The 15,689-nt window shown below is 37.8% G+C and overlaps 1 protein-coding gene across 2 annotated transcripts in view; it reads left to right on the forward strand.

Annotated features, from left to right (window-relative positions):
• The window catches only part of CDC73 (cell division cycle 73), a 141,417-nt gene extending 127,599 nt beyond the window's left edge, over nt 1-13,818 (forward strand). For both annotated transcript variants that reach the window (XR_016219483.1, XM_002717688.6), the window contains 2 exons: nt 8,736-8,877; nt 9,745-13,818. Coding sequence is in view for 1 of the 2 variants with exons in the window: in XM_002717688.6 (XP_002717734.1) it covers nt 8,736-8,877; nt 9,745-9,781 (179 nt within the window). In the remaining variant the exon portion in view is untranslated. The remainder of the gene's footprint in view (nt 1-8,735; nt 8,878-9,744) is intronic.
• Nucleotides 13,819-15,689: the final 1,871 nt, after the last annotated feature.

Here is a 15,689-nt window from a genome sequence, read left to right on the forward strand (position 1 = left end):
GCTAGACACAGGTGCGGATGTAAGTATAATTTCGGAAAATGATTGGCCGAAGTCATGGCCCCTTCAGCCAGGAGATAATACTTTAGTAGGCCTAGGTGCGGCCATGACACCATCAAGGAGTGCTCAGGTGCTTCATTGGCAGGATCAAGAAGGGAACAAGGGAAATGTGCAACCTTATGTTAGTGCACTCCCCATCACATTATGGGGAAGAGACATTTTAGAACAATTGGGACTGACGTTAACAAATGAGGATCAATTGGAGAGTTCTACAGGACGGCGTATTATGTATAAAAAGGGATATCAGGAGAGAGGATTAGGCTCCAGAGAAGGCAGAAGGGACCTAGCCCAGCCCATAGGCGATTTTAAAAGACAGGACACGGGTTTTTCGTGGGGGCCACTGAGATGCAGCCGCTGCCATTGTCATGGCTGGACAACAAGCCAAAGTGGATACCACAGTGGCCCCTTACCCAGGAAAAGTTGGCTGCGGTAAATGATATAGTATCACAACAATTAGAGGCAGGCCATTTGCAACCATCAACCTCCCCATGGAATACGCCAATATTCGTGATAAAGAAAAAATCAGGGAAATACCGGTTGTTGCATGATTTACGGGCTGTTAATCAGCAGATGCAACCCATGGGGGCATTGCAACCCGGACTCCCGGTTCCTACTATGATCCCAAAGCATTGGCCACTAATAGTACTCGATCTAAAGGACTGCTTTTTTAGCATACCTCTACATGAACAAGACACTCAGAGGTTTGCTTTCACCGTACCTTCCATTAATCATCAAGGTCCCGACAAAAGATATGAATGGAAGGTGCTTCCCCAAGGAATGACCAACAGTCCTGCCATATGCCAGCTATATGTTGACCAGGCAGTAGAGCCGGTTCGACAACAGTGCCCAAAGGTACAAATTTTACACTACATGGATGACTTGTTAATAACGGCCGAAAGTGAAAGTCACCTAATGGAAGCATATAAGCTGCTGCTATTATATTTGGAAAAAGTTGGGTTACAAGTAGCGCCAGAGAAAATACAAAAAGGGGAAGTAGTACAGTACTTAGGACTTAAAGTAACTTCTGAAAAGGTAACCCCATTAGAATTTGAAATTGCAATAGATGGGTTACAGACCCTTAATGACTTCCAAAAATTATGTGGCAATTTAAATTGGTTGAGGCCCTATTGTAAATTAACTACCGAAGATATGATGCCATTATTCAATATTTTAGAAGGAGATGCCCAGCTTGATTCCCCTCGTAGATTGACAATAGAAGCCCGCTTGGCGTTACAGAAAATTGAAAAACAAATTAAAGCAATGCAGATGGAAAGATGTGATCCACAACAAGCCCTAGAAATATTAATTTTTATGGAACAGCTGTATCCCTTCGCAGTCATTTGGCAAGGAGGACCCTTGTTGTTTGTATACCCACATTCACATGCACCGCGTGTACTATACACCCAAGGCATTGCGGTGGCCGATTTAATATTAACAGCAATAAAAAAGGCGACAGAAATGGCGGGGAAGACTCCAAAGCGATGTGTAGTTCCCTTTGCTCAAGAGGCAGTAGAAGCCTTTACAAGGGAATGCTGGCAATGGGCATACATAGTTCTCATTCTACAAATAGAGATTGACAATCACTACCCTCGCCATCCATTTGTTAACTTCTGCACACAGGTTTCAATAAAACGGGTGCAGAAGGTGCGAAGGGATCCAATTCAAGGGGCAGTTACCGTATTTACGGATGGAGCTAAAGGCGGAACAGGAGCAGCTATATTTAACAATCAACGATATTTCGTTTTAACAGCATCCCCTTCTCCACAACATGCAGAATTAGCTATTATCGCAACAGTATTACGCAGAGAGAGTGCACCCATGAATATTTTGTCTGATAGTGCATATGTGGTGAATGCAGTTCAGATGCTCGCTACACAGTGCCTTATTCTTAAATCCTCCTCAGTCTATTCTTATCTAAGTGAAATTCAGGGGTTATTAAATCAAAGAGAGCATGCTATTTACATAGGCCACATAAGAGCTCATTCTAATTTACCTGGCCCACTTACTCGAGGAAACATGATGGCAGATCACTATTCAAGATTCTTGCTTGCATGCACCGCTTTGGAACAAGCTAAAGAATATCACTCTAAATGGCATGTTAACACCCACACTTTAAGTTTTAAATTTAATATTCCCCGCAAGCAAGCAGAAGATATCATTAGATCCTGTGAAAAGTGCGTTGTTACCATAGTTCCAAAGATTCCTGCGGGAGCCAATCCCCGTGGCCTTAAACCAGGACATATCTGGCAGATGGACGTTACACATATCCCCTCTTTTGGGCGACAAAGCTGTGTTCACGTCACTGTAGATACATACTCAGGTGTAATTATGGCCACAGCCATGAATAAAGAAGGAGTACAACAAGTAATCCAACACTGCTTGCAGGCTTTTGCAGCCTGGGGAGTTCCTCATGTGATCAAAACGGATAACGGCCCAGCGTATACATCAAAGCGTTTTGCTGCATTTTTGAAAGAATTCGGAATCTCCCATATTACCGGTATTCCATACAATCCACAAGGGCAAGCTGTGGTAGAACGCGCTCACTTATATTTAAAAAATTTAATAATTAAACAAAAAGGGGGAATAGGGGAAATGGCCACATCCAACAAGGATGTCTTGGCCCTAGCTCTTTATACAATTAATTTTTTGAACAAGAAAAAGAACGGTAAAACACCTGCAGAAATGCATACTCAATCAGTTGATAAGGAATCAATACAGTGGGTAATGTGGAAGGATTTACAGGACAACCAATGGAAAGGCCCGTTCCCCTTACTCAGAAGAGTACGAGGCGCCGTTTGTTTTTTTCCACAGGGTGCGGCACAACCAATATGGACCCCTGAGAGAAGAATTCGGTTGATAAACCTGCCAGCAGAAGATCTAGAAGAAGAAAACTCCATTTGAGGAAGAAAACAATGAATAACCAATCCCCGGGATCTTTGGAATACGGGACATTTTTCAACAAACTCTGAAGTAGCACGACAAACAAGAGTCAATAGCATGAAGATCACACTGAACTTTACACAGGCGCGTATCAACGCCAAAAAATAAAAAGAAAGGGGGATCTGTGGGGAGCAATTCGGACTATACTGTTACTGGAATTAAGATTTATTCTATGCATCTGCTCTCCCACAATATGGCGCTGGGAGAGAAGTAAACAGCTTCTACCCAGCTGCCTCTCACCAACTTGACAAGCTGCAGGAGCTGCTCCTGATTGGAGGAGAGCGGCGTGCTCGGCGTGTGGGCAGCCGAGTTGGGATTGGTGGAGAGGACTATATAGGAGGAGAGAGACGGCATGGTGGTGTGGGTTGGTTGGAGAGTGCGTTGGAGAGTTCGCGGGGAAGTTCGTTACTTCGTTCTTTCTCATTTCTCTCTACTCATTCTTGCTTTGGGAGTTTGCTGTTTACTTATTCTTACTTTACTATAGAAAGGACTTGTAAAGAAAGGGAACAACAAGCGCCCGGTCCGGTGCGGCTCCTCCGCGTGCGGAGGAGCAGCAGTTAAAAATATACAAGGATCGATAGAAGGGCAATTTTAATGCAGGTAAACATAATTGATGTGTTTCATGTATCTGAAAAGTATTGAACTTGAGTGGATTATTGAATGGTATTGTAACAAAAAGGATTAGAATGTCTTCAAGCTGTCAGTGATTTTCTTCAGTGAGGTGTTCTTTCTTCCTCAGCTTTCCTTTCTCTGGCTCCTTTCTGAGAGCATTTATAAATGCTCCTGGCCCTTCCATCTGAGAACAAGAAAGCAAAACTTTTACCCTTGACCTTGTCCTTTCCCTGTGGCTACTCTCCTTCCCTTTGACAACTCTTTGGAAAGAATTGTCTCCACTAACTCACTTCCTGTTCAATTCTCAGTCCACTGTAGCCTGTGTTTTGCTCTCCACTAAAACTGTTCTTACCGAAGTCACCAGTGACCAAGTATTGGATGCTTTTGACCCCTTTTCAGAATTGGATTCCATTGATTTCATTTCTTTTTTAAAGTTCTTTTCCATCTACTTGCTACTCTGTATCATGCATTCCCTTGCATTCCCTCTGTCTAGCTAATAAAGCTATATTTTCCCATTTCTCTTCCCCCTTAATTCAGAATGCTTTCTCAAGATCTAGTGGCTTTCACTTTTAGCATCTGTATTTTCTTATTCTAAAGGTTGTTTCTCTGTCTTTATATTCTGTGACTGCTATCTCTCCAACTACCAGATGATTTCTCCATGATACTCCATTGGTACATCAGATTCACCCAGTTCCTAATGGAGTTGGTTGTCAGACTCTTCCTCATTCTCAAACCATTTCTTGTCCTCAATTAATTTTTTTTCTGTAATTTCTCCAAGCCAGAAACTTAGAAGTGTTTTATCTTGTGAGCTCTTAGCTCCCTTTCCTTCTGGTATCCTGCCCTTTTCCCACTTAGAACACATATGAAAATGATAGCTTCTATGTAGCATAGGGTTATATAAAAATATTGTGTTTTCTATTATATTGCATAATTATGATAATAAAGTACAAAGTTTTAGAGAATATAATAAATCTTGAATTGCATGATACTCATGAAATATTTTCAAAATTATAATGAGAAGTTTGAATTTCTAACTAGATGTGACTCTTTATATCTGAAGTGACTATAGATTTTTGATCAAGATTTTTTAGTATTGATTTCTTTCAATTCTTGGTTGTTTCTGCTGAGAAATTTCTTTTAACAGTATTCTATATTGTTATTTGTCTGCATTGTATCTAAATATTATTCAATAGGGCACCTCTTGTATTTAATTTCCTTTGTTTGCCACTCCCCCCCTCTCCTGCCCCAGTGCTTTAAGGATTCATGAAGTTTGCCAAAAAGAGTAATTCTGAATTGTGTGAATATTTTACATTAGTATTTGTTATACCACCAAACAGCTTCTTCTGTTGTATTTTCAGAGGCTTACAATCTTTAATTCCTTTTCTTAATAGAAAGATGTTGTATAATATGTTAATTAAGTTTGCTTGACATCATTGCTTCATGCAAATACTTTGGCTGTTGACATAAACCTTCCTGTGTTTCTTTGTCATGACTTAAACTTTTTGAATTCTGATATCCCAGCTGTAGTTTACAAATTTGTCTATGCTGGTAGACACCAATTAAAGCCATGGACATTATTAAAGGAGATTATAGGACTTTGACTTCAGGTAACCTTTTTTTAAAAAAATATTTATTTATTTAATTTGAAAGAGCTGCATAGGGGGAGAGAAAGAGATACTAAGATCTTTGATTTGCTTGTTCACTCCCTAGATGGCTGCAATGGTCAGGGCTGAGCCAAGAGCCAGGAAATTCACCCAGGTCTCCGACATGGGTTGCAGGGGCCCAGACACGTGGGTCCATCTTCCACTGCTTTTCCCAGACTTTGAGCAGGGAGCTGAATTCAGAAGTGGAGCAGCCAGGACATGAACCAGTGCCTGTATGGGATGCTGGTGTTGTACAAAGTGGCTTAAGCTGAAATATGTGTAAAAAGAATGATTTAAAGCAAATCTGTTAAATATTTTTCATGCATATAAATAGTATTGTGAAAATAAGTTTTTTTTTTTTTTTTTGGACAGGCAGAGTTAGACAGTGAGAGAAAGAGACAGAAAGAAAGGTCTTCCTTCCATTGGTTCACCCCTCAAATGGCCGCTACAGCTGGCACGCTGCGCTGTTCCAAAGCCAGGAGCCAGGTGCTTCCTCCTGGTCTCCCATGCGGGTGCAGGGCCCAAGCACCCGGGCCACAGCAGAGAGCTGGATTGGAAGAGGAGCAACCGGAACAGAATCCGGCGCCCCAACCAGGACTAGAACTTGGTGTGCCGGCGCTGCAGGCAGAGGACTAGCCTAGTGAGCCACGGCGCTGGCTGAAAATAAGTTTTTTGAGCTCTATATAACACATAGCCCGGTTAATAAGTTAATATAACAAATTAAAAATGAATAATTTGTATTCTACAAAGAAAGTTCTAAAAGCAAATAATTTAGAAATAACTTTCTTTCTGGGCACAAGTTGTTATTACTCTTTTGTAATTTGATAGACAGAAAGTGGGAGAGTACCTATCTGCTGGTTCATTCCCCAAATGTCCACAGTGACGGGGAGTGGGACAGCCCAAAGTCAAGAGCTAGGAATTTAATCCATGTGAGTAGAAGGAGCAAACTCCTTGAATTTTTCATGCCTCCCAGCATATCTGCATTAGCAGGAAGCTGGAATCATGAGCTGGAGCCAGGAATTGAACGTAGGCATTTTGATATGGAATGCAGGCCTCTTAACCTCTAGGTAAATTGTATACCTCATAAATTACTCATTTTAAATTTCCATCAAGAGTTGAATTTGAATATTCTTATAGAACAGGTACTCCGTAAAGAAGCTATCAAAAAGTTTTACCAAATCAGTTGTTTTCTCTTCAGAAACCTCTAATACTAGGTGATGGTAATGATAACAATAATAATATGGTAGTTAAAAAATAGAAGACGTTTAGGGGAAAAAAGCTAAGTGTTTTACAAATACACATGCAAAACAAAAGCTCCATTGATGTAAACTGATTGCAAAAACAGTAATAAACTAGCTGGCATGCTTCAGCTGGATAATCACAGAAAACAATTCTGTTATCAATACCTGGATTTACCTTTTAAAAATGAAAGCCATATCATTTCACCTTCTTCCTTTAATTTCCCAATGTCTTCTTAATACATTTGTAATAAAACCCAGATTTCCAGGGCTGGCACTGTGGCATAGCAGATAAAGCTGCCGCCTGTAGTGCTGGCATCCCATATGGGCGCCAGTTCTAGCCCTGGCTGCTCCTCTTCCAATCCAGCTCTCGGCTATGGCCTGGGAAAGCAGTAGAAGATGGCCCAAGAACCCATGTGGAAGACCCGGAAGAAGCTCCTGGCTCCTGGCTTCGAATCGGCACAGCTCAGGCCATTGTAGCCAACTGGGGAGTGAACCAGCGGGCTCCTGGCTTCGAATCGGCACAGCTCAGGCCATTGTAGCCAACTGGGGAGTGAACCAGCGTATGGAAGACCTCTCTCTCTCTCTCTGCCTCCTTCTCTCTCTGTGTAACTCTTCAAATAAGTAAATCTTAAAAAAAATAAATAAAATCCAGATTTCCTATACAGTAGCTGAGAAGATTCTACATAAAGACCATTGCCTACAATGAAAGTTTCATTTGTTTATTTGAAAGACTTGTTTCCAAGGTCTTTGCAAGACAACATTTCCCATTATCTATTTCTAGATAACTTTCTCATTGAGTTTTTCCTCAATAGCCTATCTAAAGTAACTCCCTACACACTTTTATTATATCCACAGCTTGCTTTATTTTTCCTCAGTAGCAATTATACCACCAGAATATTGTATATTTATCTTTTGAGCAATTACCTTGAGGATGGTCATTACTGTGTTCTGAGTACCTAGGCTGTTTAAGCTATGTAGTAGACACTTGCTGAATGTTAGATACACCTTTGAATGGATTTTTTTTTTTTTTTTTTTAACTTGAAAGACAGTTGCAGAAAGAGAAGTTCACTGCCCAAATGGCCGTAATGGCCGGAACTGAGCCAATCCAAAGCCACAAGCTAGGTGCTTCTTCCATTTCTCCCATGTGGATGCTGGATCCCAAGGACTTGGGCCATCCTCTATTGCTTTCCCAGGTGCATTAGCAGGGAGCTGGATGGAAAGTGGAGCACCTGGGACTCGAACTGGTGCCCATATGGGATGCCGGCGCTGCAGGCCAGGGCTTTAACTCACTGCACCGCGCCTCTGGTCCCCCTCTTCATCATTTCCTGTTCATCTCCCAGATCATCTTTTGAATTATATTAAACTGATAATATGTTAAGGGAAAGCATTTATTCTTGTTAGAAATTCCTGGCTTATAGAAGTTAATAATGGGAACATTTTCTGTAGCTTGGCTCTAGAAGTCCTTTTATTCTCAGAGGGTAGAGCATTAATTTTCCAGTTTTCTTATAAACTGTATCTTCTACCCTATTGAAGAAACACATCTTTTTATCCACTAGATTACTAAATTGTATTGTTAGTGTTTACTAAACCTTCTAAACCTTTTGTAATGAATTCCCCATGTCGCTTAAAAGACGAACTTTCATACGGGCTAGTCCAGCATTGTTCCAAACCTCTGTTGTTTTACTGTCTCTTACCCTTTCCTGTATTACCTTGAGTGGTCCAGTTCTCTTACATTTACTTTTTCAGTTCCTAGATTAAATCATGTTCTGTTGGGCATGCTCCTTCTGGTGTCTGGCTCACTTCCCTGTGCTTGCTTAATTCTTACCTGACCTTTACGCTTTCGGTTAGCCTGCCTTTTATGAATTCATGATCTGGGTAAAGGTATTCTTTTATTGTTCTGTGGTAGCTTCTTTTGTACTGTATTTGGATAGGTTTTTTTCTTACTCTCTTTTACTGTTCCAAAAACGTTTTATCTTAGATTTACTCATTTCAGTCCTCAGTGGCTGGCATGTATAAACTATCTCTAAGCATTTCTTGAACATTTTTGAGGATACTACAGTATATAGCATTTGCTTAAAAAATCACTTGATGAACAATGTTGTGTCAGTTGATAGAAGAAATACTGAAATTTCTTTGTTTTAGTTTTCTGGTTAATATTGGTGTTTTATTCTGTAAAGTGTTCTTATAATTTTAATACTACTTTGAATGTGAAACCTTGTTTGTCTCTCCATCCCCCATTTAGTTAAAGCGTTCCATCTCAAGTATGATGAAGTTCGTCTAGATCCAAACGTGCAGAAATGGGATGTAACAGTGTTAGAACTGAGCTATCACAAACGTCATTTGGATAGACCAGTTTTCTTACGGTTCTGGGAGACACTGGATAGGTAATTCTGACCCTAACATATGCTTGCCTGTGCTTGTTGTAGTAATTTTCTTATCTCTTCAGTTAATTTTCAGTTATTTAGAGTTGTGAACCATATTCTCCAATTCCCTTCTTCAAATATTGGCTAATTTGATCTTCAATACCTAATTCGAAAATATCTTTGATATATTGACTGTTTAGAAATGGGTAGATGAAGGGTTTATAGCTTTATAGGGAAGGAATATTAAACTTGGAGTCAGAAGTCTTGGTTCTGTTGAACCGTGTGACCTCTCTGAATCTCAGTGTCCATCTAGAGAGCTTAGATTAAGTGATTTCTATGTTTTTTTGCGAGCACTGAGAGGTCTCTGACTCTGGATTTATTTGGTCATGGGAAATCCATGGTAGAAATAAGTTTTTAAAATTTTTTGTAATGTACTAGTGCAATAGAGTTTTAGAACCATTTACAATAATAACGGTTTGTCATTGGCATATTTAAGAATATCATATGAGCATAGTACCCTGAATCTGTTGTTTTCTTTGTGATGGTCCTTCAGATCTGTAATTTTCTTGGTATAAATCTCACTTGTTTTGTAGGTTTCCTCAAAGTCAGAGGTGATAGATATTTTAAACTGATAATGTGTTAAAGGAAAACATTTATTCCACCTAGAAGCTCCTGGATTATGGAAGTTAATATTGGGAACATTTCCTCTAGTTTGCTTTAGAAGCAGTTATATTCTCAAAGGGTACAGCATCAATTTTGTAGCTTTTTCAGAAAACAAAACACTTTGTTTCTTTGTATTAAGAAGTGTAAATATATTTTTACATGTAATATTCTAAAAATTCTAAAATTCCTGTAATCATTATAACCTATTATAATATTGTTTTCCAGATACATGGTGAAGCATAAATCCCACTTGAGATTCTGAATTGCTTGGTTCTTCCTTTTCTGAAAATCTGGATTAAGAAACATGGATACATATACCTTGATCTAAAGACTAAGACTCACTCAAGCTTTATGAATTTATTAAGAACTTAACAAGTGAAGAAGGTCACAGATTGATCTTTTTATAGGACCTTATTTGATGCTTTGTGCTTCAAAGGGGTGATGCTTGTCATCCATTTAAGCAAACTTTTGGCTTACAACTATTTTTTTAATATTAGCCTTCTAGTCTGTAATTGAAATTGTATATTTTGATAGAAGTTTTTTCTCTATTGGTTATATTAGCATTACTTAAAACTTGTTTCTTTAGGAAATAGATGCAGGATATAAATGTGTGTATATTTAGAGGTTTAAGGCTCTCCAAGCCATCTTGCTTCTGATTTTTCATTGCTCTATGAATTCCTTTTACTGAAAATGCTATGTTATGAATGGTGTTAAATTTTAGTCTTGGGAACTTAAAAAAACAAGCAAAGGGATGTGACTATTTTGAATGAATCAAAATGTCAACTTGTAAGTCTACTCTATCTACATTTATTCTATTTAAAAAGGAATAATGAAAAATCAAGAATAATTCTTCAATTTTGGTTGAACTGTTCAGCCTTTATATCAGACTTTACCTTACAAATGAATACAGTTCATGAATGTACATTCTTCTCCCTGACTTTGGTGATTTCAAAACTTAGAATGATATATTTCTATCTGTGATATCTTTCCACTTGGAAAATCTCAAGACACAGATTAAAAACTTAATAGGCTGTACTACTTTTTATTTTGGGAGCCAGAGTATGAGTTGGGGAAAGGATTATGTGTCAGCTGTATTGCAGTGTAACTTTAACTTCCTTATCTTTTCTCCAAAGTCCACCTTTGATTCTTATTTTATATGGTATTGGATTTCCAGTCTTCTATTTCTGGCATGTCAGTTTTGGTGTTCTTATCTTCCATTATCCCTAAATATTGATAAACTCCAGACACCAAAGAACACATTTGCTTAATTAAGTGTCTGAACAGAAACAAGATAAAAACACTGGTATTTTTATGTGTGTATTCAATATGGTATAAAATATAAAACCTATATTTTAACTTAGTAAAATATTTTACTATTTCTCTACAGAGTGTTGTATCCAAGGTATAATGAATGACCATTTTCCTTGAGTGTTGATCTCGTCTGTTACTACTTAAAAGGAACTGATGATTTTATTCCCCTAAATTGTTTTTGCAACCAGAACTGTTGCTGTTCATTGAATCATAGGTCAGTTTTTTTCTCCACTTTTTTCCCCAATGATTCTTTCTTAGGTCTGTCTGTCTTTCTATCTGTTGATCGATCGATCGATCGATAGATAGATGTAAACATTTAGCTCCTTATGTTTTCATTGGACTACCTGTCCTCTTTTTGGAATTTAATGATATCATTAAATGAGAAGAAATTATTATTTATTTTTTAAGTAGCCAAAAAGTTCCATACTTGTAGTAAATAGAAAGATATTTATTCATATGGAATTTATAAGGTTCTTGAGAAGAAAAGCAGTCAGCATTTTAAAATGTTAGATTTTAGTATATTTGTAAAGTTTGAACCAATTCTATCCCCATTTTCTTCCCTTCTCTGCATTCCCTCTTCATAAAAGAAAACTCAAATTTGTTAACATTAGACCATGATGAAATAGTTAAGGACTAGAATCTACAAGATTTCAGTTGAAGATTACTTGTTTAGACTACTACAAATAGAAATTAACTACCTTTCCATGAAGATTTTTGGTATTTATATATGAAATTTGCTTGATACAGAATATGGTTAAAATTAACATCTACTTTGAACAGGGTTTATTTTTCTATTTTGAATTTGCCTTATGTATATTCAGAGGCTCCTGGAAATGCTGTACAGAACATTAGGAAAAGTACAAATATGCTATACCATATATTTTAAAATTGGTCTCTTCGTATGAACTTGGTTTCTTATTTCTTTTCTGCAGTTTAATTCCTTATTTACGTTCGCGTATTTAATTTCATAACCATTAATTCTAAAAAAGAAGCAAGCAAACAAAAACAAAACTTCAAGCCAATCACTATTCATTCTAAGACTCAGTCCTACATTAGCACCTAACACAGTGCCTTGCACACAGTAGGCATTCAGTAACTACAGATGCATGAATGAATGTTGTATTTTCAGAGTAACTGATGTTTTTCAAAACAGTAATTTGTACTTGGTCTTGAAGTATGATTATAACAATTACAGGGAATGAAGCATAAATATTTTAATAGAAATGAAGTACCCATTAATAAACAACTTACCATAATTTATTATTAAATGGAGATACTCTTGTCTGGTCCACCTATAAAGATGCCTCTGTTTTCTTTACACGTAAGATACTCTTATGAGTCAGGTAAAAGTAAGAAGCCTAGAGTCTGCGTGTAGTAGCCGTTAACCCTGGCTGCACAGTAGAGTCATTTGGAGGGATAAAAACATACTTTTTGGAATGCTGATTCTGATGTAATTTGTCTGTAATGAGAGCTGATCAGCAGTGCTTTTCAAAATTTCTCCAGATAGTTTTAATGTGCAAGAAGGATTGAGTACCAATGGTTTGTTGTTGAAAACAATACCAGTATTAAATGTATTTCCTCCTCCTCTTCCTCCTGCTACTTGTGTATGTGTGTTTGTGTGTGTGTGTCTATATTTTGCACTAGATCATACCCTTATTGGTGATATTGGCCTACATACATACCATATGACAAATTCAAATCTTAATTATTTATTTAATATAGAAGGAGTATTTTCCTGTTTTAGTATTTAAGTGATGTTTAATATATTTCATGACTGACTGGTGTTATAGTTGATGGTTTGTTTTCTGTGTGTCCATACCCTTTAATAACTTTGTTTTTAGCAGCAGAACAACAGCAATCCATGTAGAAATAACTAATTTATAATGAGGAAAATCTCTTTTAAAATGTAGAAAGAAGTAAAATATTAATTTCCTATCTACCATACAGAATGAGACAGTACTTATAAAAGAAAAATACGCTTTTTAATTGATCTACACAGAAAAGTAAAAATTACTCTAAATTCATTACCTAAAAACAATTAAGGGAATATTTTTCCTAAGTAAAACATTTTTTTTGTGATTCCTAACAAAACTATAGTGATGACGTTCTTTTCTGACGGGTGAGTGGGAGGGACTTTGTTAAACTAATAATGTAGTATATAAAATTCTTTGAGGCTAGCAGTGTATTCATAAAACTACAAACAGTAATTGCAGAACTGGTCAAAATTAATGGCTTAGAAAGCAGCTTTAAACTTTGTGTTTTGAAATTGCTCATTAAACGTAAATCACAACTGAAGTAGAGAACTTTTGTTGTTAATTTTTTTTCAGAGAACTATATTATAATATCACACACATACTTTTAAAAAAGATTGTTGTATCTGGTTAACATTCATGTAGAATGCTGAGGAAAAATGATTTATAAATGCCATAGGAATTTTTAACTGAAAAGTTGACAGCTGCTGTTTTTTTTTTTTTCTATAAAAAAGGACAACATGAAAATCAAATTGAGTTTACATTAGTTTTTAATATTACCAGACTGAATTTCTACTATTCACTTTGCTTTGGGATTCATCTGGTGATTCTAGTGTTAGAAGTAAAGGGGGGAATAAACTACTGAATTTGATTTAAAATAAGGACTGGATTAGGAATTTTTGAAATGCCATATCCTGTATGTTCTGGCATATTCATTGCTACATTTAGACATACTGACCTCAGTGTTGTTTCCATACTCATATGATGGAATAATGACTAAGGAAAAGTTGAAAATGTGTAATAGATATATAAGGAATTATATTTAGTAAATATACAATAAGTAATATTTTAAGTTTATTGATTTCTTTTGGTTTGTGTGTATTATTTTGGCTAGGTAGTATTCATGAGAGTATTTTGGAAGTTAAAAATATGTGCCATTTACTGAAGTGTGTGATAAACATTTTTATATGAGTAAAGTTAATGAAATAAAACTAATTTCATTGCCAAAATTCAAAAAGTGGGGTGATAATATGTCAAATTTTAGCAAATGATCTCCCTCTCTTTTGCCCAGGATTTTTGTGTGCCCTTAAGTTCCATTTCTGCCCACTTTACATGTACTGAAAGTTACTTAACCTGCAAGTGTGATTATCATGCTTAGTAAGAAACACAGCTCCTTTACCTGGGGTAGACACTGGCAGTGATTGTTAACCACTGTTGGTAATACTTCTTAAGCAAAATGGTTCTTGAATATAATGTAAGTTTGGGCCACTGTGTGGCTTGATGAAATGTTCTATACAGTCTGATTTTATCTCAGCTGGCTTTTCAATTTTAGGTTTCATTGTAAATAGAACATTTGGCAGTACTTTACATTGAGAATCTTGGGGATATTCCCACCCTCCTGCTGTTTACCCAGCTCTCTCTCCAAAAGGCTGCAACTGTGTGGTAGGTTGGGATGGTGTCTCTACATGAAGCGGTTCTTGAGATTATCAGGCAAAATATTTCTGTTTTGGTAATAAATGAAATACAAGTACTTATTTTGAAAACTAATGAGGTAAATTCATTTACAGTCTTTAAGTAATGTTGAGACTCATAAAGGTAAATAAATCATAAAAGAATTCATAAAAGTAGCAAACTACATGTTTTTCTGAACTAGAAATTCTGTTGTTTTCAAGTTTCCTATTATAATAGGATTTAGAATATATGCTGGTAAATTTTATTACCTTTACAGTTTAAGCATCATTTTTTTTTAAAATATTTATTTATTTATTTGAAAGAGTTACACAGAGAGAGGAGAGGCAGGGCGGGGGGGCTCTTCCTCCGCTGGTTCACTCCCCAGATGGCTGCAACGGCCAGAGCTGTGCCGATCTGAAGCCAGGAGCCAGGAGCTTCTTGTGGTTTCCCACGTGGGTGCAGGGGCCCAAGCATTTGGGCCATCTTCTGCTTTCCTAGGCCATAGCAGAGAGCTGGATCAGAAGTGGAGCAGCCGAGTCTTGAACCGGCGCCCGTATGGGATGCCATTGCTTCAGGCCAGGGCGTTAACCTGCTGTGCCACAGCGCCAGTCCCAAGCATCCTGATTTTAATATTTTATACTTTCAAAGCAAATTGTTCTTCCATGTAGTCAACCATTAACAGTGTCAGTGTATTAGTGGTCCCAGTAATTACACATGAATTTTTAGCAAAAGTATTTTTATTTTTTTAAGGATTTATTATTTTATTTTATTTCTTTGAAAGACAGTTACAGAGAGAATGTAGACAGAGAGGTCTTCCATCTGCTGGTTCACTCCTCAGATGGCTGCAGTGGCCAGAGCTGTGCCGATCTGAAGCCAGGAGCCAGGAGCTTCTTGTGGTCTCCCACACAGGTGCAGGTGCCCAAGGACTTGGGCCATCTTGTACTGCTTTCCCATACAATAGCAGAGAGCTGAATCAGAAGAAGAGCAGCTGGGACTAGAACCGGTGCCTATATGGGATGCCGGCACTGCAGGCTGGGGCTTTAACCCGCTGAGCCACAGTGCTGGCCCCTATTTTATTTTTTAAAGATTTATTTATATATTTGAATGAGTTCACTCCCCAGATGGCTGCACCAGCCGGGACTGGGCCTAGCTGAAGCTGGGAGCCAGGAGCCTCGTCCAGGTCTCCTGTGTATGTGCAGAGGTCCAGGTTGGGCCATCCTCCACTGCTTTTCAAGGCCATAGCAGATAGCTAGCTGTATTGGAAGTACACGAACTGGCACCCATATAGGATGCCAGCACGTCAGGCAGTGAGTTTACCCACTATGCCACAATGCTGGTTCCCCCCCAAAAATGCCATCCTCTGTGGCTTCCCAGGCACATTTGCAACAAGGTAGATCAGAAGTGGAATAGCTGACTCTTTGATCTCCAGTATGGCAT

Source organism: Oryctolagus cuniculus, chromosome 13 (genome assembly GCF_051225735.1).
Source record: "Oryctolagus cuniculus isolate XC-2025 breed Fujian yellow rabbit chromosome 13, ASM5122573v1, whole genome shotgun sequence".
Classification (NCBI taxonomy): Eukaryota; Metazoa; Chordata; class Mammalia; order Lagomorpha; family Leporidae; genus Oryctolagus; species Oryctolagus cuniculus.